Source organism: Suricata suricatta, chromosome 6 (genome assembly GCF_006229205.1).
Source record: "Suricata suricatta isolate VVHF042 chromosome 6, meerkat_22Aug2017_6uvM2_HiC, whole genome shotgun sequence".
NCBI lineage: Eukaryota > Metazoa > Chordata > Mammalia > Carnivora > Herpestidae > Suricata > Suricata suricatta.
This window is the reverse complement of record NC_043705.1, coordinates 81,956,600-81,980,148: the sequence shown is the minus strand read 5'-3', so window position 1 is coordinate 81,980,148 and position 23,549 is coordinate 81,956,600. Positions and strand designations below refer to the sequence as shown.

The window sequence follows — 23,549 nt, the reverse complement described above, 5'->3', positions numbered from 1 at the left end:
ATGGGTTTTCAATTCAAAGTTGGGTTTGACTCTTGCATCTGACATTTTAAATTAAATTTAAATTCTTCCTTAATATAATTTCTTTCTTCTGTGTGATTTTCCTTCTGATCACCCTTTCCTCATAAATCATGAATTTGCATGTAATGTATTATTTGGTACTGTGAGTGCATTTGTATTCTAATAGAAAGTTTAATATTTTCTTTAGGTATATGATCTGTGAAGATGCCTGTCAATAAATCACCCATGATTAATAAATTAGGAGTGATATCTTCCTCTTATCATGAAAAACTCTTAAGGTTGAATTTACAAAATTTAAGGGAAGAAAGGAGTAATAAATCAAAGTAAGTTTGAAAAAGCTTTCATGTTATTAAACTAGCAGACCCACATGCTTTGTAGAATTTAGAAAGTACAGATTATTATGAACAATTTTTAAAAAATCACATATAGTTCTATAACTAAGGATAAAAATGTTAAGGTTTACTATTTTGTAAATAAACAGATTCATAATTTGCAATGATCATAGATTTCTAAAATTTTGAATTCTATACTTTTTGTTTAAAATAAACACTTTTCCTATAAACATATGTCTATTAAGTTGCCATAATAATCTATGAAATACATAAAAGAAAGTATTTAATACTACTGTATTGTTCAGTTATTTCTGTGTTCTTTGCTATTTCAAATTAAGCCAAGACAAAATTTATTTCTGCATTTCAAATTATTTCCTTGGGATAAAGTTTCTAAAATGAAGTCACTAGATCAAAGTTTGTTGATAATTTACAGATTGTGTGATTTTAAGAAAATTTTAAAAACTTGAAAATAAGGAGAATTATAGAATACATAGTAAAACTTGCATGGTGACATATGGTTATGTTTGCTTCAAATACCTTTCTTTAATAAAGAATAGATCAACAGATAAACTTGAAAATCTTTGACCACATGCCCTCCCAACTAAAATAATTGTTCTATCATTTCAGTTCATCTTCTACTTTAATATACATGACTATAAAATTGCATTTTCTATGTAAATAAAAATGTAATTATAAACTCATTTATCTCTGTTTTTTTAAGTCAGTGTTATATTTTTAATTCAAAACATACTGATACTTATGTTGTATTATTGATAATTATTTCTTCATCCCTTTTTTCCCCTCAGATTGATGTCCTTCCACTCATAACTTCCATAATTGCTATTGAGAAGTTAGATGAAATTTTGATGTTATTTCTTTAATATTAATCTGTGTTCCCTCACTTGTGTGCTTTGAAAAATTTCTTGTTGTCTTCCACTTTTTGCAGTTTACTATGGTGTGTCAGAATGTAATTTTAAACAATTATTTGGCTTGGATCTCTCGAACCTTTTAAATCTGTGGACTATATCATAATTCCTGAAAAATTATCTGATACTGTTTCTTCAGAAATTACCTTGACAACTCATTTTCTCTTTTCTCTCCTTCTGGGAGTCTTGACTACAGGTAAATTAGACCATCTCATTGTATATTTCACCTTCCACTCTTTAGTCTCCATTTTCCTTTTTGTGTGTGTGTCTCTTTTTACTATAGTATTTGGAATAATTTATTCTGATATGTGATCTGTTTTCTACATGACTACTTCTCTTATTATCATATTTACCAATTGAGTTTTAAAATTTGCCTGGAGTATAAATCTGCATTGAGGGACATCTGGGTGGCTCAGTCAGTTAAGTGGCCAGCTTCAGCTCAGGTCATGATCTCACAGTTCGTGGGTTTGGGCCCTGTGTCAAGCTCTGGGCTGAGCTGACAGCCCAGAGCCTGGAGCCTGCTTTGGATTCTTTGTCTCTCTCTGTGACCCTCCCTCGCTCACACTCTGTGTGTGTGTCTCTCTCTCGCAAAAATAAATAAACATTAAAAAAAAAAAATCTGCATTCAGACTGATCTCAACAACACAACACACACACACACACACACACACACGCACACACAGACACACAGACACACACACACACTTTTATTTTTTCCTTTCTCTTTTTCTCCTGGGCACCAAAGCAACCTTCTTTACAGACCCCTGGGGTTGGAGAGAAGGGATTGGGATTAGTTCTGATTGCTTTTACCTCAGACATTTAGTTAGACAATGTGGAGGGAGTCCAAGTTTCCTGCACCTTGGAAGTCCTGGGTTTTTCTTACTGCACAGTCCCTTAGAAAACATACTTGGTCTTCTCTCCATGGCCCCTTGTACCAAGGGAAATCATATTCTGTTCCTGTTTGAGATATTTGAGGTGAAGCAGAAAACTGTCTTGCATGAAGGGACATCACCTTTGTTTTTCTTCTTAGGTGTCACATGAATTGTCATATGCCTCATCTTGTATTTGCTTCACTTATTCTTTTTTAGAAACATGAATTTTTGCAGGCCTTGTTTGGATTCTGTTAGAGGCGCATTTAGGGCTGCATGTAAATCCTTCAACTGAGGTACTGAAGTCGATTCTGGACCAAAGAGAAAAATCACACAATCTTATAATGGATTACTACTTTGGAGAATTACTATTTTGTCACAATTTTCTTTTGTAACTAAGCTTATTTTATTGTGTATAGTCTGTTTTGCTTTTTCTACTTAATCTCAGAGATGGTGAAGACCAGAAGATTTTGAAGACTTACATCAAATATGTACATTTATTTTAGCTGACTGGAAAGACATAAAGGGAATTTAAGTCTTACATTAGGAAGTTTTAGTCAAGTTATTAGATTATTTTACATCTTTCTCATAGAAGCTGCTAGAATATTTTTTTATATCTGGGAGGCTAGAGTCTTCAGTGTCCTAAAATGTTAATAAGCCCCCAATTTTTTTATTAATGTTTCTGACACTTTTATAGATAGTAAAATGTGCTCTACAAATACAAGCTCTAAATATTTAAAAATACTATGCATGTACATATCTATATAATATTACTGATTTTTATAAGTATACATTTATAATACAATTTAGCTTTGTAGTATGGGCTCAAATGTGTGTTGTCAATGGCAAGAAGAAACTTTTCTAGACTAAAATTTATAATCTGATCATTTGTTTATCTGTAGTCTTTATTTTTCATTTTTCTGAATTATAAGCCTTTAAGTAAAATTCTAAATTTTAATCAGGTCTGTTAATTTTAGCTTGAGACCTATATATTGTAACATTTGGGGATGGCTGTAGATGAGTTAGCAAAAATATGGTGACTTAGGATCTGGATAGCCATAAAGAGCTTGAACCCATGCAATTATGTATTAAATGTAGCTTCTTTTAATTTTCTCTTTTTCTTTTTCTTTTTTAACACTTATCTATTTTTGAGAGACAGAGAGACAGAGCATAAGCAGGGGATGGCAGAGAGAGAGGGAGACACAGAATCCGAAGCAGGCTTCAGGCTGTGAGCTGTCAGCACAGAGCCCAACGCGGGGCTCTAACTCAGGAACCTTGAGGTCATGACCTGAGCTGAAATCGGCTGCTTAACTGACTGAGCCACCCAGGCGCCCCAAAGCGTAGCTTCTTTTAGAATGAATCATCCCAAATGAGTGGCCAGTAGTTACTGATGAGGATTTCTGTACAAAATACATAAAGTCTTGCAAAATCTTAGAAACCACAGGCCTCTTATACTTGGGCTTATACCACTGTCTTAACCCAAGTCTCTAGGAGGTAGAATTTGAGAGGAGGATTAAAATTCTAATACTTTATGTGTATGGAAGGTCAACTCACTAAAGATGAAAAAAAAGTGGAAAATGAGGCTGGAAACCCTGATGCATTACCTCCTGAAGCACTAAATCACAACTTGCCATAATGAGACACGGGAGAGACATGTCCATATTTGACATATGGGACTTTTAAAGATAGGTTTCAAAGAGAAGCCACATCTCACAGTAGTCCACAGAATGGAGAAATGGGTTATTCATATCATCTGTTTCTTTTTGTCCAGCATTTTACTTCATCAAGATTCACCTCATAGGTGCTAACTTATCCATACTTCCAGATTGTGTCACCCAGCAGGTGGCTACTCTAAATGTAGAAGAGGAGAGGGAGCTCAGTGTTTGGCCATGGAGGTCATGCAAACAGGAGTCAAGTGAATATTTATGGCCGAAACAGGAACTACTCATGGAGACCTCAGAAGCTTTGTGTGCTTGCATTTTACAGAATGTTTTTAGATATCAGATTTTTCTTATCCCTAAACTTAACTCAGTACCAGGGATTCATGAGTGAAACTACGGTCTTTAAAATCTCCACGCACTTTGTAAACATTAACTCTACTGGTCTCTTTGTCCTTAGTTTTGATTCCCTGTAGATGTGTCTGGTCATGGTCTTATTCTTCATTCTGTTCTTTGCTATCTCAGTCTAGAATTGCTTGTTTGCGAGGAACATACACAATGTCAAATTAACTCAGCAAAAGGAAGAGGTAGGGAAGGATACCGGGTTGTCTGGTGGAACCTGAGAGCAGAAGGCATAGCCTGGGCTCATTCATTCATTCAGTACTCATTGTTCTATAATTGATACAGGAGATAAAATGGTCAACTTGAAAGATATAGTCTGTATCTATACTAGACTGTAAACATGAAAAAGATAGGAGCTCTGGCTATACATTAGTAAAATATCCAACAAACATTGATTGGGTGCTTCAATGGTGAGCAAGTAGCTTTCTGTTTTGGGGTGCCCTGTTGTCTTGAATGGCCTCTCAGCAAAAGCCACCTCTTGGCTCTACATGACTCTAACATCTCTGTTCATCTCTAACATCAACTAATTAAAGTATCAGCTAATTATTTAAAATCCCTGTAGAGAGGATTAGATTGGTCTGGCTTGATTCAAACGGGTGTTGTGAATCACCTACAGTCAGGGAGGTAGAGTCATCTTATACTAATATAGAAGCTGGACCACTGCTTCAGTAGGGACTGTGAGTAATGGACCATTCTCAGAGAAAGAATTTACATTCCAAATTATACACATATGTGAATTGCATTGCAGTGTTTCCCTGAATCTCCTTCTATCATATTTACTGTTTCTTCTTTTCTTCTTGCCTCTAACTATGGAATTTGTCCAAAGATATCCCTTGACTCTTTTTTCTCAGTACTCTTCCTCTTGAAATTTTATGGCTTTGAATATCAGTGACAGTCATTGAATCTGAAATCTTCATTTTCATATCCTACCCACTTCCTTATACCTGCCCCATAAGTCTGGATTACAGGCCTCTCCACTTGGATGCCTCACAGGTAAATCGTAATCAGTTGCCCAGAAGAGCAAAGATCATCTACCCTCCTCCTCCATCTTATTGTCCTAACGCCAGCTCTCCACGACTAATTGTTTGGCTCAAAGGCTTGAGATTATCTTATATCCACACAGTTCTTCTCACATCCTATTCGTCATCAAGCCCTATTGATTTAGCTTCCATCTACTTTCTCATATTCATTTACTCTTCCTTATTTGTATTGCCCAAACCAGAGTTCAGACCGTTTATACTTTTTACCTACATTGTTGAAATAATTGCCGCATGGCTTACCAACAGTGACTCCTCATTTAAAGCTATTCAACATGTGACTTTCAGTTTAGACATCCTAAAGTACAGTGTAATCTCATAATTCTTCTGCACAAGAGCTCCTTTTTATGTATTAAATAAAACTAAGAAAGCTGTACATAATATAGAATTCATGCCCACCACAACTAAGAATATCTAAAATAGCAGTGCTATTTAAATAAAATAAAATTTATGTCTCTGAATATAGTTAGTCCAGAGCTAGTATGGTGATCTGGAATCTAGGTTCCGTCTGTCTGTCTGCTCTGCCTCACATGGCTTACACGTAAGGCCACCTCATGGGTTGATTGTGGCTGCTGAAGCTCCAGCTATCACAGTCATGCTTCTGCAGCAGGATGGAGGAAGGGCAGAAGGGCTAGTTTCCCCCTTTTAGTAAATTTTCCAGAACTACTATCTGAATGTTACTTACATTTTACTGGCTGAAACAGGCATATGGGCATACCTAACTGATAGAATCTTTTTGTAAGAAAATAGGAAGATCAGACACCAATGTAGGCAGCTATAAATCTCTGCCACAGACTGCCACTCAATGCCCTTTGTGTTTGTCCTCAACCCAGAATTTCCATCTTCATTTCCTATCTTGATTTTAAGCATTCTGTTTGTCCATGCTGGGTTAAAATTCTTTATTTTTTCCTCTTTGTTCCTATTTGCAATAGGGTAAAATTGAAACAATTATAGAAAGAGGCCACTAATTTCAATGGCTTCTGTAAGACAGAAATGTATTTATCTGACATAAGAAGTCAGTGGGTCTAGGCTAACCGGACAGCTCTGCTTTTGGTGAGAGAAGTCAGGACCCTCATTATCTCAGAGGGTTGTACTCATCTGCCTAATCAAAGCTGATTCAGCACTATATTTGTGTTCCAGTCCATTGGAGGGGGAAAAAAGTATAATTCTAAAGAAAATGGTGTGCCTTTAAGTTAGAGGTGACCTGAAATTTGCTTATATTATATTTGCTCATATCCCATGAGCTTGGCCATGTGCCTATATCAAGCTGCCAGAAAGACTTGGAAATATAGAGTAGCTAGTTGATCATGTGCCAAGGAAAAGTCAGATAAAGAATTTTGAAAGGACAGCTGCTATTCTGTCACATTCCAGTTCCTTTGTGTTCAAGTTACAGCTTAAGTGTCATTTCTGCAAAGAAGCTTTTCCTGAATCTGTAATCCAAAACAGTAATGCTTATAACTAACAGTTATCCAGCACTCGGTATATACTGGGAACTAGACTGCATTGATACTTTTCAAAATTTCACAAGATTTTGTCCTCATTTCCACAGATGAAAAATGATAGTTCACACAAATTAAGTGATTAAACAACCTAACACCTGAACTCTTCCTCTATTTTACTGTAAGCTCCATGAGGGCAGGGCTTTTTATTTCATCATTGTATCCCCACTTCCAAAATTAGCAGGAGATGGTCCTTAGGATGGCAGTTAAGAGTTGGTTATTTCAGTAGCTGTTCTTCATGGGATATCTAGATTTGATTTTAGTTTACAGGACACCATGCCATTACCTCTGCTCCTCCTTGATCATTAGGCCTGTCATTACTTTTACATACATCTGTCATCTCAAAAGGTCTATGACTTATTCAGGAGAAAAATATGATTTTTATTCATGTATTTTTCCCTTTACCCACAATGCAACTATTTCATGAAATTGTGAACATAGTAAGTTGTTAAAAAAAACATGTTTTATTCTTCCAGACCACTCCTTTTTAATAGCGTGACTCCAACAATTATTTGAGCACACATATAAAGAACTCATTGATTTTACCTTTCCTCTGATGTCACTTTTGATCCCATGCCCATCTTAAGTCCTATGGTATATCATTATAATCACTCTCCTTACTCTTTTGCATACACCCTCAACTTATTTTTCTCACTTCTCTTTGAAATGCTCATCTATACTTTATGCATTTCTCCAGGGGTTCCTTTCCATTTGCAAGACTTTAAATGCCATATGTGTATTTAATGACTTAGTAATGACTCCAAAATTGATGTATCTAGCCCAAACTTTTCCCCTGAAATTTGAACTCCTCTATCTGATTGCCTGTTCTATGTCTCCACTAGGGTGGCTATGGTCATCTCAAACATAACATGTCCAGTGTTGAACTTATTCTCTACCCTCACCCCAAATCTGCTTCTCCAGCAATCTTCTTCATCTCAGAAAATTGCAATTCCATCCTTCCAGTTACTCAGTTCAATCATGAGTTCCCTTTTTTCTCTCATGCCCAATATCTAATTCTTTAGGCAGTCTTGTTGGAACTAAAGTCAAAATATACCCAATCATCCAAACTTTTCTCTTTACTGACATTGCTATAATCCTGATCTAAGCCACTGTTATCTCTCACCTAAGTATGCATGAGCCTCCTCCCTTGCTACCCCCCACCTTTCCACACTCCAGCTGAGTATGACATTGGAATGATCCTATTAAAACTTAAGTTAAATCATGCCACTCCTCTAATCAAAACCCTGCAATAACTTCCCATCTCATCCAGAGTTAATCTGGCTACTTGTCACCTCTCTGACCTTATCACATACATCTTTCCTCCCTCACTCATTTTACTGCAGCCACAGTTGGACCGATTCCACTTGCATGGAGGGAATAAAGGTTAGGTTAAATTGAACCTACACTGACTGATATATGTGAGGAGATAAATTAGTCTTCAGCATAACTGGAGCTGTGCTGGTTTTACCTATGAAGAAGGCATATACCAACAAGACTTCTGCCAACCACTTCAGAAACTTCTTTTTCAGAGGCTACAAAATTCTTTGACTTTATGAGAACTTTGTTTCTCAATCTAAGAGCATGATTTATTTTACTGATTTCTGTGTGTGTGTGTGTGTGTGTGTGTATGAAACATTGTTGTAAAGATAATGTACTTTTTAAAACAATAAGTGTTACACCTAGTCCCTGGTAGTTGATTAATTAAAATTTGGAACTGTTAACTATAATTATTGATTTATTTGGTTTAGGCCATCATTTTCTATCACAAAAGAATTCATCTTGAGATTTAATCAAACAAAAAATCCAAAAGAGAAGGAAGAATTGTTGGACCTAGCTAGAAAAAACATTTTCAGATGTAAGGTAATAGTATACTATTTCATTACTTAATATATGGACTTTCTATTTAAATTGGTGGTGGTTACATGTTCCAAAATATTGAAAGGAAAAATAAGAAATACCGTTTTAAAATTATAAGTAAGCATAGGTAAAAACTAATGCAAAGTAAAGTTAAAGCTTATAGCCAAATGGATTTTTAGGTGGAGACTCTCCATAAGTTATTGGGAAATGTAGCTATTGATACTTAACCAAGGGCTCACTGCAAAATATGAAAGGCTGGCAAATAAATTTTTGATTATGAATATTTCACTTTTTCCTTAAAGGAAGGTTGACTGAGATATGATGTGTCCCAAAGAAGAAAGGAAGATTTCCTAAACTTTTACTATCCATGCACAGAATACTCTATTCTTTCTCTGTAATATACTATTCGTCTAACTTATAGAAAAGACATTCTTTAAGAGTATGTCATTAATTTCTAGATTTTCAAACACATATCAAAACAGAACAAGAAGTGAAATAAGTCTTTTCTTACATTGGATCCAGTTTGTTTGGAAGAGAACGAATATACATATGATTTTGCTTTAATACAAAAAAATCATGAAATAAAAGTTGCACAAAACTGAAGCATAAATTAAGCCATCTTTTTCTGTTGTGGTGGTGATTGTCATTTCCCAGTATTTCAGTTCACTGTTGCTTATACATTTTAAAATTTTGAAAAAAATGTGATTAGAAAAATAATACACTTCATTCTGAGAGGTATCAGCAGGTAATTCATCTGTGAGCTTCTCTTCAATTGGCCAGCTGCACCCTGGGGCAGCCCTAGAAGTGGACTCATTAAGAAAAGGCTGGTAATCTTGGTATCTATCTCATGTTCATTAATTTCAGTCCATTCACAGTGAAGTAGCCAGAGTCTTCCAGCAAACTGGCTTCAAACTACTTTCTGTCAAATCACATTTATTCAATATACTTTTCCTTCTAGAATCAGAGATACTTTCTCTTGGTGGGAAAATGAGATGAAGTAATCCTTAGAAAGTAAAGAATGAGAATTATTCCTAGCAAATTAATGACATAACTAAGAATATTAGCAAACATTCCTTACATTTTAGCACTAATACAATTTAGAGACAAGGTCAAAAATAAAAATAAGAAAAGCAAAAAAAAAAATTTCTCTGGCTGTAGAGCATAGCCTCATAGAGTGACTTTCAGAATATAAATAAATAAATAAATAAATAAATAAATAAATTTGTAAGAAGCTGTAAATTTTGGTTTGCCTTTTTTGTGCTTTTCCATAACAGAGAAAATTGGGTCTCAAAACCTTGGGCTCTGGGAAGCATGTTCATCTCCCTACGGCATGGGTGGAGGTAATCTACCTGGCTCAATGCAAGGGAGAAATCCAAGATGGTATGTGCTTTAACTAAGCTCTTTTTATTTACCTTGAGTGTTTTCTAGATTAGCAGAGAAGGCATAATTTGTGAACCTTAATATTTAAAAACCATGCAGGAGCCAAGGAAAATTTGCCTTTCTCTATCAAAATATCTGGTAATGTTGCATTAGAAAAACTCATTTTGTAATTTTGAATTCATGAATTTGACTGTTCAACTTTTTAATTACAACATTGTTTTAAAAACTTTTGTTCAGCACAGTCTTCAGTACTTTTATTCAATTAGTAACTAATTAAAAAGTAACATAAAATGTCATTTCGTGATTTTCGATTACAATAGGCACTATACTTTAGAGAAACTTGTTTTGGCATTTGATAGTTCTTACTCATAAAACGTTAACCAAATGGTCGTTTGTTTTACACTTATTTAAAACAGCCATTTTACTCATTACCTTTTCATTTATCACTTCTCATTATGTCTCCTTTCAAACCACCCTCCAACCAATCTAAAAAAGAAATTAAAAAACATTATTTTTAAGGAGGTAAAATTCTTCCTATTGTTCTTCTAAATTTTATGTGTATGCCTTTCAAAATGAGTTTTAGAATGTTAACCATTTGAGGTCTGAGAGTATTTCCCTATGTAAGTTGGGTTTTGTAGTGCTATCCAGGACTTTTCAAGCAACAGGAAGAGTGAGAACAATTTTGTATTTAACCTACCTATGTGACACTTCATGACAGTGCTATCCATAGCCTAGCCTCTAGTAAATGTTTGAATGATATTAAAGTAAACAACCCTGGCTTACAGCAACAGCAGCTACTTGCTTTTCTTTGTCCATTAAACCTGTTTTGTTCAGGTATCCTTCAGTCACTGATTCAGAAGACTGGCCCTTCCCAACCTGGGCATCAGGGGGAGGTCATGGTTGTTCTAAACTCATCATGACCGGTCCCTTTTGCTTCCATGTGATTCGATGATCTGATTAGGAGTGGTCACATGACCTGGTCCTGCCCATAGATCTAAAAATAGGTCTATTTGGACTACTTTTAGTTGAATTGCTTTTGAAAAAAATGTGCCGGGGAAGAAAGCACCTCTTCTTTTCTGGTACCTTTTGATTCCCCTCTAAATGAGTTGATAAGAAAAAAGTTCAGGGAGCTTGCCTGGTCATCACAGTCAGCATGTCTATCAGAGAAACCAGAAGATGAAAGAACAATGCATACCCAGGGCAGTTAGGAGCCAGCCCTACAGTCTTTCCGACTATGATCTTGGGAAATAATAAACATACTTATTTTGAAGACACTTCTTTATATTTCCTGTCACACAGTCAAAATCTTTTTCACTCATCAAGCTATTGAACCCCAGATAAAAACCCTAAGAATGACTTTCTCTCACCAGCCCCACAACTGAAAACCCTCTGTACCTGTGTCTTGTCTATTTCTTAAGGTGCCCCTCATTCTGAAGTCCGTTCATTCTCCATGCAGCAGTGACCATCCTAAAGCTTAAATCATTTCTAATGCCTTTTGATTACACTTAAAATAAGCCCCCAACCATGAGATTCGTTATGATCTGGCTCCTGGCGGCCTTCCCTACAGCTCCAGCTGTACTCTTCTCCTTCTTATTCCTTGGGTATGTCAGGGCGTTTTCCTCCTCAAGTCCCTGCATTTGCTGTTCTTTTCAGATATTTACATGACAGCTCTTCAAAATCTTTGTAATAACTTGAGGCGTAATTTTCTCTGGGGCCTTAGCTGTGTATTCTTCCTCATTCATTTCCCCTGGGTGCTATTTCCTCTGCCTCGAGTTTCTTTTTTTCATTCTTAATAGTACTTATCCTTAGCACTATCTTGTGTTACCCAGTTCTGCCCCATTTCCCCACCGTTATTTGTATGGCCCGGTGACCTATTTTCTGTTGGCTGGAACAGCTGGCTCTCCTTGGGCATTGCTCTGTCATTCTTCTCTCTCCCTCTCTCTCTCTGTAGTCTCTCCAGCTTAGTGACTTGTCAATGATTAAGACTTCTTACATGGCTGGTTAGGGTTCAAAAGCTGGCCTCTTGAAAAGGAGACCGGGTGGCAGCTGTACTGCCTTTTCTGATCTCGGTTGGGATGTCCTTCAGTGTCACTTCTGCTGCATTCTATCGGTTGAAGCAGTCACAGACCTACTCAGGTTCAATAAATGAAATAAAAGGGGTGAAAAGAGGAAAGGGTGTAGACTTCACTTCTTGATGTGAGGTGTCAAAGCATTTGTAAATATTTTAAAATCACAATCTGGTTTTGGTGACAGCAAATAGTTAATTGCAAGACTTAATTGTAGCATGCAGACAAACAGCATGACTTATGGCGTTTCTACCTTTTAATATTTCAGAAGCTTTAAATATGCTTTATGCTTCCCTGGACCATGCTTCCTTTGATTATGATCATCTGCCTGCATTATTTTTTGTTGCGGAATCAGTTTTATATAGACTCTGTTGTGATGCATTCCAAAAGGCATACTTATATTCAGTTGAAATAAAGCTGATAAAGGTATGTTTTAAAATGTTTTTAATGTGCATTAATTGCTACACATACTGTGTGTGGTCACATGATACCTGTTTTAGGATCTAAACAGGCCATTTTGTTTTATTATGGAATATTCTCTTTGGTAATTTATTTTAATCTTTTCTAAATGTGGATAATACATTATTACTTGATATCCAAATGGAGATAGCTTGAGGACATATAATTTCACCAACTATGTAAGAAAAATAATATTTAATTAAAATCAAGTTTATATTTATGTCTAAATATATATAGCTTTTTTCCTTTCTATTTTAAGGATTATTAACTTCCACTTTCCATTTTAAAATGCTGACCACATTAAGTGGTTGCCCAGCTTGAGAAGGCGAGTTGTTCTCTCAGTATTCTGTGTCATTTAGAGCCATAAGATGGGAAACTATCTTCATGTGGTTCATGTCTTATAAGGTCCTGGATGTCATATGGGTTTACTCCCTGTGATGATTATGGTTTCCTGTTGTAATTAGTCAAAAACACATAGCTTAACTGGTAGTTTTACTGCAAAGAAAATAAAAGCTACAAGAAGAAGTTCTTAAGAATAAATATATTTGTTTAGAGTATGATATTTTAAGAATTACTTGCAAAAATTATTATTTTCAAAAATAATTTCTCATTCAGTTTTGACTATGAACTGTAGAAATCCACCATTAAAATATTCATGATTTAGCCAGGGCATTTTTGGAAGATATGATATTTCAGTGGTTAGAAATCAAGCCCCGATCCTCTCTGACATATTTGGGGGTAAAAGACTTAAGGAAACTGGGTGAGATTCAGAGAGCACATGATAGAAATGGAATGTGCAAAGAACTGAGGTTTTGCATAGAAGAAGGACTGGGAGAAGAGAGACAAGATGTGACCAATGACTGTCTTTGGGTGATAAGATTATGATGACTTTATCTTCTTTCTGTTTCCTCTGTTCCCCAAACTGTCCACTATGGAGATATATAAAAGATTATATAATTATTACAGAGATTTAAAATGATATCTACATCTCTGTGTAAGAATGGAAGGAGAAAGAGAGCAGGTCTGGCTTTTCTTCCCCTTTCTTCTCATCCCCTTTAGTGACATATTCCATTCATTGCCTTTTATATCTCTGCTAGCAATAACTAACTAAGAAATAAAGTTTTAGCCATTATACAAATTGCTTATAATTTATATTTACTACGTCATTTATTTTTGAAAGGATTCCTATATCTTTTCATCTGACAGTTTAGACAGTTTGCACAGGTTTATATAACCACAGTGCACACTTGGACAGAACTTCAACAATGATCAATGCTTTAGTTGTATTAGACATATTAACTTATTTAATGTATATAACAATTCTAAAAGGTAGGTACTATTATTAGCCATTATTTTACTGACTGTGACATAGAGCGTTTAAGTGAATTATTCAGGTTCTCAGCAAAGAAGAGTTTGAACCCCAGAGTCCAGTGGACTCTCACTCATAATGCTATACATTTACTTGGTTCTCAAATTTACTAATTTAAAGCTTGCTCCTTATTCTTCTAGATAATGTAAATGAATTAGTGGAAATAAGCATGCTCTGTATAGCACCCTTGATTTCAAGCAAGAAGCCATTTCAGTTACCCTCCCCTCCCTTTGTAGAATTTTCATCATGTATCTGACAGTCAGTTGGAAGCCTCTCTTTTGATCTCTCTTCTCTTTGACAGTACGCTCTACTGAAAGGTGTTGCCAGGGAAGCATCACCTACCTTCATGAACACCATTTTATTGTTAAGTAATATTTGGTTCAGTGTTGGGAAGAGCCAGAAATATTCGATACCATAATATTATTTACTTTCAGATTTCATCGTGTGCATTCCTTCCTTGTTAGTTTTCTCTGAGTGTAGAATCATCTGAAGTATTGAAGACTACTTACCGAAGTATAGAGAATAATATAGAAGCAACAATAGTTTAATATAATTTTGGTATAAATATAAGGTGTTCTTCAGTCTTTTATAAAAACATGGAACACATAACCAACTATTAAAATATTACACATAATAAATATTACTATTTCACAGTTTGGTAATAGAATTGGAGTAATGAAGAGAAGTGATGGAAAGAGAAGGGAAAAGGGGGAATAAGGAGTAAAGGAAGGAAAGATGGGAGGGCTAGGAAAGAGGAAATGACAAGCGGAGCTTCGGCCTAGGAGGCAAGGCTGGAGCTGTCAAGCTACGGAATATGAACACAACTGAACCATGAGGAAAGATGCATAGAAGGTCCCAGAATTAAAATGTTCTAAAATGAAGTATAGAAAGGCATATTTTTAAATAAAAATTTAACCTTTCAGAATATTATAGATGAAAGCTTTTCAAATCATTTTTCCAAGCATAGTTATTACTAGGGATAGTCCTGGGTCAGGTGAAACTCATGACCAGATTGGTGTATAATACAGTGATTATTCAAACTGATCTGTTTTTTGTGTATTTTTTATTTACTCCAATGTGAAACATTTGAACATTAATTTGCCTTTCAATATCCATCTCTAATTCCTTGCAAATTATTCTCATTATTTTTTCATTCATTGTCTATAAGAGTAGGTATTTTTTATTTTAATCCTCTCACTTAGAATACTGCAATGTTCTTTTAAATTACTTGACAATTTTCATTTCCCATCTAACTTCAGTCTCTTAGGGAAGTACAGTACTATATCAAAGTGGTCTATATGAAGTGATTCCTTGGATATGCCTTATACATGTTTTCTTTTTCTTTTCTTTTTTATTTTTTAATAGCTAACTTTTCTTTTTTCTTCTTCTTTTTTTAATAATAGTTTATTGTCAAATTGGTTTCCATATAACACCCAGTGCTTCTTCCCACAACTGCCCCCCTCCATGACCATCACCCCCTTCCTCCCTCCCCCTCCCCCTTCTGCCCTAGGTTTGTTCTCAGTATTCTATAGTCTCTCCTGATTTGTGTCCCTCTCTCTCCAACTCTCTTTCCCCCTTCCCCTCCCTATGGTCCTCTGTTAGGTTTCTCCTATTAGACCTATGAGTGCAAACATATGGTATCTGTCCTTCTCTGCCTGACTTATTTTGCTTAGCATGACACCCTCGAGGTCCATCCGCTTTGCTACATTTTTTTGAAGTCTATAAATGGTGCATGTTTATAATTTATAGATACATTTATAAATACTGATGCACTATCAGAATTTATTTTATCAATAGAATTTGGTGATAAAAAGATTTGGAAATCACAGCTATAACAGAAAGTCCATGACTTTTGGTGCAATACATAGTCTTGGGTTCAAAGCCCTGTGTTGCCAGTTATTTGTTAAATTGTCTTGGTTTGAATTACTGACGCTTGGTAAATTCATCTTTTTCATTTTATTGTTATTTTTTTACATGTGGATCTACAGTAGCCTGCATCATTGTTAAGAGGATTTGAACTGCATATATCTTAACAGTGATACTATTTTATTTGGTTTTTCCCCCAAAATCTTATGACTTAGCAAGTTAGGTATTTGTGTTCCATTTATTTCTATTATTTAGGGGTTTTCTCTCATTTTTCTCTGAAAACTTGCATATCACATATTTTTGAAGATATTCCATTTCCCATATGTCAAACAAACTTGCTATACAGGAAATTTCATGAGGTAAGGTAGCAGTGTTTATATAGCAATGGCTCTTTTTCATAAGCGAATTAGAATCTTAGTGTAGCATAGTATGCACCTGCTGGTTTCTCAAAACTATCTAAAGAAATATTTTTTAAACTGTTTTGGCTGAGACTCATGGAAAGAAGTGTCTTCTGCTTGGCAATCCAGAACACACATAATACACACTGATTTATATACCGAACTGTGCAACGTACTATGATATTTTCTCTTCTCTTTTATTTTGTTTAAAAATTGCTTCTCCGTTGATTTCATGACTCACTTAAGGGGCATGACTTGCAATTTGAAAAATACTGTTCTGTAGGACATAGAACAAAATAGCAGTCAGTATTGGTCATTATATATAATGTATAGATGATTTATAAAATTCTTTTGCCTGAACCAGTATTTCACTCTTGATATAAATGTTTTAAAGTTATTTCAAAAGCACATAATCTCAAGCGAGTTTGAAATTGTTTCATCAAAGCAAATGTAACAATAAAATGGTTTATTTTCCTTATGGTTTTTAATGCATTTGTTGATGCAACACAAAAATACTTTTTTCTTTTTCTTTTGACAGATTGGCTATTTGGTCTTTTTACGACTTTTTATATATTTCCTGCATGGTCACCTAGGAAGCTTTAAACAACATTTACTTAGGCTTCAACCATATTTATACGGTAGACTTTTATTTTCTACACTTATAAATGTTTTATGTTATAGTTTGAGAGGCTCAGACTATCACTATAAAGAACATAAGCTGTATTTTATTTTTCATGAAAGGTAGTAGGTACGGTATTGCAGAACACAGCTACTGGGCCAGACTGTGTGGCTTTTAACTTTCTTACTTAAGTACATGACCTTGTCTGTGACTCAGTTTCCTCATCAGTATTAGTGTCCACCTTTCTAGATTTCAAGAAAATTAATTTTATATTTTAGTAAGATAACACTAGTAGCAATATAGATGCTGAACTGGAGTAAAGAGAGAGTGGATGCAAGGCATCAATTAGCTATGACATTAGTTGGGCAGGAAATGTTAAAGATTATGAAATTTTAAAATGGGAATGAGAAATATTGAGCACCCAATTGGATCTAGGCTGTATATAAGGGAAAAGGAGGAATTCAGGAGGAATCTTAAATTTTACATATTGACAAACAAGGTCAGGATAATGGTACTCTAAATTGAAAAATGATTTGGAGAAACACTGGACATAGTGAATTTTAAAGGTCACGCAAGTGTATGTCCCCAGTGAGCAGTTGGATATATAGACTTGGAACAAGGGAAATAAATTAAGTCTGGAATTCACTTATTTTATGGATATTAATATAGATGATTTGACAGTCATCCATGTTAAGATGGCTGAAATAACCTGGTGGTGGGAGTTGGTGGTGGGGAGAAATTAATTCGAGGAATATGCTTGGGGAACATAAACATTTAATAGATTATTGGGGTGACACATTAGTAAAGGGAAATAAGAGGGAATGATGACATAGAAATCCAAAAAGGGGAGGTTCAAGGTCAACATTATCAAGAGTTATTGAAGTATTAAATGGTAGGTCTGAAAGTTGATGGCTTTCTATAAGCATAAAGTCACTGTTGATCTTGGGAGCATTCCCAGTGGAGAGGTGGAAGCAAAATTCAGATTGGAGGTAAATAGTGAAGGGAAAGCTTAAGCATGAGACAGAGATAGTAAACTATTAAAAAAAGCATATCTATAAAAGAAAGATAAATATGTGAATTGTTTAAATGAAAAAGCAAAGTCAAAAGACAGTTTCACTTCTTCCTTTCCAATTTGGATGCCTTTTATGAATATGATATTAACTGTGGTCTTGTCATATGTGGCCTTTATTATGTTGAGTTACAGTCCCTCTACACCTGCTTTGCTGAGAGTTTTTAAAATCATAAATGGATGTTGAATTTTGTCCAATGCTTTTTCTGCATTTATTGAGATGATCATATGATATTTGGCCTTCATTTTGTTAACGTGGTGTATCACATTGACTGATTTGGGGATGTTGAACCATCTTTGTTATCTCTGGAATAAATCCTACTCAGTCATGGTGTGTGATCCTTTTAATGTATTGATGCATTTGATTTGCTAATATTTTGTTGAGGATTTTTGGTTATATGTTCATCATGGATATTGGCCTGTAATTTTCTTTTCTTGTGGCATCCTTGTCTGATTTTGGTAGGGTAATGTTGGCCTTGTAAAATGAGTTTAGAAGAGTTCCTTTCTCTTCTATATATTTAGGAAGAGTTTGAGAAGGATTGGCATTCTTTTCAAACATTTGGTAGAATGTATCAGTGAAGCTGTCTGGTCTTTATTGGGAGGTTTTTGATTGCTGATTCAATCTCCTTAACAATAATAGTTTGTTCATATTTTCTATTATATCTTTACTCATAGTAGTCTCTTAGAATCATTTGTATTTGCATTTCCTTTTAGTTCTGATTTTACTTCTTTGAGTCCTCCTCTTTTTTTTTCTTGGTGAGTCTCGTCAATTTATCTTTTCAAAAAACTTAAAAAAATTTTTAAATAAACTTTTTAGTTTAAGTGGATTGAATTTAAAAAACAAGGTCAAAATAGGAAAAGATTAGTATGTTGTAGAGTAAGAGAGTAAGAGACTCAGGATACAAGAAGGGGATCTTTGTAGAAAAAGTCAAGGAGGAGGGAATAGAAGGTAATGGTGCACGTGTTTGGAGAGTGTCCAACATGCACCACTCCTGCCAATTCTGACTGGGTATAAAACCAAGGCAAGGCTGTAGACTAACAGAGTAAGAATTCCTGTCTCTAGTATAACTTGTTTTGGTTTCTTCATACATTATAAATCCTCTTTCAATTCCTCACTGTGTTCAGCATAGTGACTCGACAAGTAATCAGATTATGGTGGTAATAAATTTAAAAAAATTATTTGAATAAAACCTAAAGTTCTCACAAAAGCTTGTTCTTGTAGATATATCCTGAGAAAACCAACATCTTTGTTTCATATAAGGATAAAAGCCCCAGATTTTGCCCTCCTATCAAATGCTGTTAAGTAGAGGCTTACATATGCTACATCTCTGTCTTCAACAACAGAATGATTTCTACCTGGGGCCATTAGCAGCTACTTCCCATTTATGTAGCCATTCAGTAGAAGAGTAGTTATTACTAATTTTTCCATTGTCAGTAGATTGAAACTCAAAAGTTGTTAAGGAGTTTATAAAAAGAACAGCATAAAGATGGTTCTGTTAAATACCAACATAGTGTTGTTTTAAATTATAATAATTGTTGCCATATTTAAAATATATTTTTTAAAAATTAACAACAATAACATCTTGAAGAGGAATAAAACTGGAGAATGTAGAGTTAAAAGCAATGATTTGGTTTGTTTGTAGGATTACAAAGTGTCCATTATGAATGGAGTATCTGTTATAGTTTGATTTATTTTCACCTGGAAATTTCCAAGCATTGTTGTACATTATACAATTGCTGTTCTGAATTATGAGCTCCTGTGTATTAGTTACTTGCCTTGTAGTTTTGTATTCTACCACCAGGGGTCATACATAACATTAGAAATCTTGAAGAGATCGGAAATAAATAGTTTCCGCATGTATGTACTAAATTTAATTATACTTTTGTAAGAAAAAAAAGAAACATAATGCAAGATATTAATGACATTTATCACATATTATTTTTCTTACAATAGCACTTTCTTTCTCTGGAGGGTCATATTGCAACTATCCAAACATCTTGTCAAATACTCAATTCATTCAGAAAACCATGGAAATAATATGTAAAAGAGAACTCCCTTCTGGATCAAATTTTAGCCCTGTAGAAAAAAAGGAAACCAGTAAGAACATAGATTCGGATATGGTGAGTATATCTTAGTGTATAACGAATCCAAGAGCATATGACTAAATAATTGCGCTTGCCATACAGTAGCGTTGCGGAAGGTGAGTTTAGCTGGGGGCGGGGCCAGAGAGGGGAATGAACAGCAAAAACACTAAACCATATGCACATTTTCCGGACAGTAGCTAATAGGATTAGTAGGCATCAATATGCACCACGACGACTTTAAATAGAGTAGGGTCTTAATACCTTTTCCCTTATAGATTCCATCTCAGCAATTTAATTGGAAATTGCAATGCAATTTAGATTAACTTATAAATGAGAATTTTAAGATATTACATTTATATTAAAAGGAAAGTACATAAAGTACAGGCCATTAATGAGAGCAATTATAGTATTTTATGCTTCCATAATTCATATGTAATGACATTTAAAATGCTTTTAAAATCAACTGCGTTGTTTTTAAATGGTTCAAAATTGAGGAAATAAAATAATTCCTAGTATATGAAAATTTTTCTTTTAATTTCTAACTTGGGCATTAGTGATCAACATTAGAGAAAACTGTAATAAACAATGTATTATGCCAACAGAACTAGAGTGAACCATATAATTGGTTCATATATGTTATAGGCTGATGTACCTCACAAGACAAACTTCAATCTCCGGGGCTCATTATGTATCTCCTTTTCTTACATATACTCCAAAAGAAAGCAGTGAACACTTTGAAACCTTGATTCTTTCATTACTTTATTTTTTGTTAAATAGACTTCTTATTTCACAGTTTACAAGCAGAAAATTGGTCTTACTAATAATTTCTTAAAAAGGAAAAAATACGTTTAACAGAAGAGAAGTTGAAATCACTAAAAAACATTTAAGAAAGATTATTTTTTCAAATAGTTATATTATGAGTTGCCTTACAAGTTTCCCATGATTCCCTTGGGCCCTTTCTATAGTTTTTTTGTTTTTGTTTTTTTGTTTTTTTAAGAGAGTAAAGTTTATTTATTTAGAGAGAGAGAGTGTGTGTGTGTCCATGTGCAGGTACATGCTCATGCAGAGGAGGGACAGAGAGAGAGGCAGAAGAGACTCCCTAGCAGGCTTTGCACTGTCAGCACAGAGCCTGATGTGGGACTTGATCTCAGGAATCGTGAGATCATGACCTGAGCTGAAATCTAATGCCGGACACTTAACTGACTGAGCCACCCAGGTGCTCCTCCCTTGGGCCCTTTCTAAAACCAAGTAAAATATAAGTATTGAAGGAAACACATTTAACTACATCTATATGTCATCATTGTAGGCTTTAATGTTGCTGAATCATTGACATAGAGTGACATATGCTAAGTAATTTGAACGTTTTGGTTATAATTACTAATGAACATCAATTACATCATCCACAAAAGGGATCTTATATTTAAGTTTAAAAATGTTTTAACAAAAAATATATAACCTAAGATATTTAACAACAGTAAGGACATTGACCATGAAGAGTTAAAACCAGCTAGCAACTGACTGATCCAGAGGAGGTCCATTGGGTTCTCTAAACCCCCAATTGCTTATCTTCAAACAAGACATCATCACCATCATCACCATAACCACCACCACTAACTAATCTATGGAGTTGTAAAGATTGCAAAAAGGCATGTGACTTGTAAATTAGTAAGTGCCATGAAAATGTAAACAATGAGTATTAAACATTATATTTAGGAATTCACTTTAAATTAGGCAGCTACATATAATAATTTTCATCTAAGGGCATGATTATGCTGACTAAATAATTGTTTTACAATGTGGTTAATTGTGCTTAATGTAGTGATTTAAGTGTTTTTGCTTAAATAAAAAACCAAGATATTGTGAAATCTTGATAATATGAGTGTTCCGGTTAGGAAGCAGGCAACCTTCATTGTTGATTCTGCTTCTTTTTAAGAACCTGTTATTGCCACTCTTGGTGCACAAATGCCCCAAGAAAGTGGAAGCTCACTGCGGTACAGCTTCTCCAGAACTGCAAGGAGCAAGGTGTCAACACATTAAAAGAATGTAACTGCTGAGAGTCACTAAGTCTTTGTTCCTTTTTCCGACAAAGAACAAAGAGCTTTGTTTCCATCTTTTCTCTGTTCTCTTTCAGCTTGATAACTGTGATTCCGCGAGGGCCTTAGGACAGCTTTTAGCCTGTCAGATTTATTCCCTCCTTTTCCCCCTCCCAGTGCCACACCATATAAAGAATATAAAAGGTAGTGTGGCCACAGTGCTGCTACAACTTCTGGTTCAGCTAACTGACTCAGTGCTTGGCTGCATGTTTGAACATCGTTCCCCAGTTTCAGCCCGATGTCTTCAGTATAGCTTTGTCTGAGTCAGCCCTTCCAGTTCAGTTCAGTACTTAGCCATTCAATACCCATCTTTCTCACGTACTGTGAGAGGACAAGGGAAATGGAGAGAAAAATGGGAATATGAACAATACATCTGTATTTGACCCTCTCCCTTCTTTGTTACTGGCACACCATAGTAGACAGTCCTCATCTTCCAATAATGCTAAAAGATCCATACCAGCATATTTTGGTCACTGCAAAATATTTTGTTTTTAATATATTTATAAGCATTGGAATAAAAGCATATTTAATTTGTTTTCCAAGTTCTACTATAAAACTGCTGAGAAAATAAAGAATTTCATAGGATATACACATTGTATATACTATAGAAGAGTATATAAGTGTATTATATACACTATATAAGAATAGGAAATTTCTCCTCCCATTTCTCCTTTTAATGTCCTTGTAAGCTGATTCAGACACAAGGTTCCCATTGACTTTGACAAATGGTGCACTTTAATTAGCTCTATGGCTTGCAGAGCCAGAACACAGGATTGAATTCTATGTCTTTTACTCACTAACAGAGCTGAATTTGCTGAGTACAATTGTCACATGATAATAACAACATAGTTTTCTGGACATGGTAGATTAAAACTCAACTAAAATGCAGTAGACCCTTTACTAAATAGTTGTAGCTGTCCTAAAGTACAAATGGCTTTCTGAGAACTAGGAAACACATAGCATTTACATTCACATGTGACTAGAAATCTCATCCTTTAATGTACTTGGTAAGCCAACATGATCAAATTTGGACGTCTTGTGCTCTATTGTAATTGTGCATGATTACTAGGAAATGGGTTAGATGATTGAGACACAGATTCTTTAAAATTAGGAGCATTATCTTATGATTTGTGTCCTAATATCGAAGTAGAACATTTGTGTTGAGAAGTCCTTTCCTGGCAATGTCAACCATCCACCAAATGACTGAAAGCAGGGATGAAACTCAAAAAGCTGTCTCTGACCAGCCACAATACAGACTATCCTTCAAAGCTCATTTCTGTGATAAAAGAGAGCCTGGTCAGACATTTAGAGCTAATGTACTCGAATTTGCATAAAATTTAAGCTGATGTGGTCATCTGAAATTTCAGCCAATGCTAGATTAACAGCACTTTCGCGGGTGTGCTTTTTCAAAATAGGTATTGTACAGCTGCAACCAATAGCTTGTTGGAGGACAGAATCAAGAGGATGTGGCCATTGGTTGACTCACAAGCTGACCCTGGGCAATCTGAGTCTCCTCACCTCCTTCCCTGTCCTTGAAGTCTATGTTC

At 35.0% G+C, this 23,549-nt stretch overlaps 1 protein-coding gene across 1 annotated transcript in view; it reads left to right on the top strand.

Annotated features, from left to right (window-relative positions):
- The window catches only part of TMEM232 (transmembrane protein 232), a 208,954-nt gene that overhangs the window by 20,418 nt on the left and 164,987 nt on the right, over window positions 1-23,549 (top strand). The window contains exons 4-9 of the mRNA XM_029942687.1: window positions 206-341; window positions 8,490-8,601; window positions 9,873-9,978; window positions 12,313-12,470; window positions 16,675-16,774; window positions 19,779-19,945. Of these exons, the coding sequence (XP_029798547.1) occupies window positions 223-341; window positions 8,490-8,601; window positions 9,873-9,978; window positions 12,313-12,470; window positions 16,675-16,774; window positions 19,779-19,945 (762 nt within the window). The 5' untranslated portion in view covers window positions 206-222. The remainder of the gene's footprint in view (window positions 1-205; window positions 342-8,489; window positions 8,602-9,872; window positions 9,979-12,312; window positions 12,471-16,674; window positions 16,775-19,778; window positions 19,946-23,549) is intronic.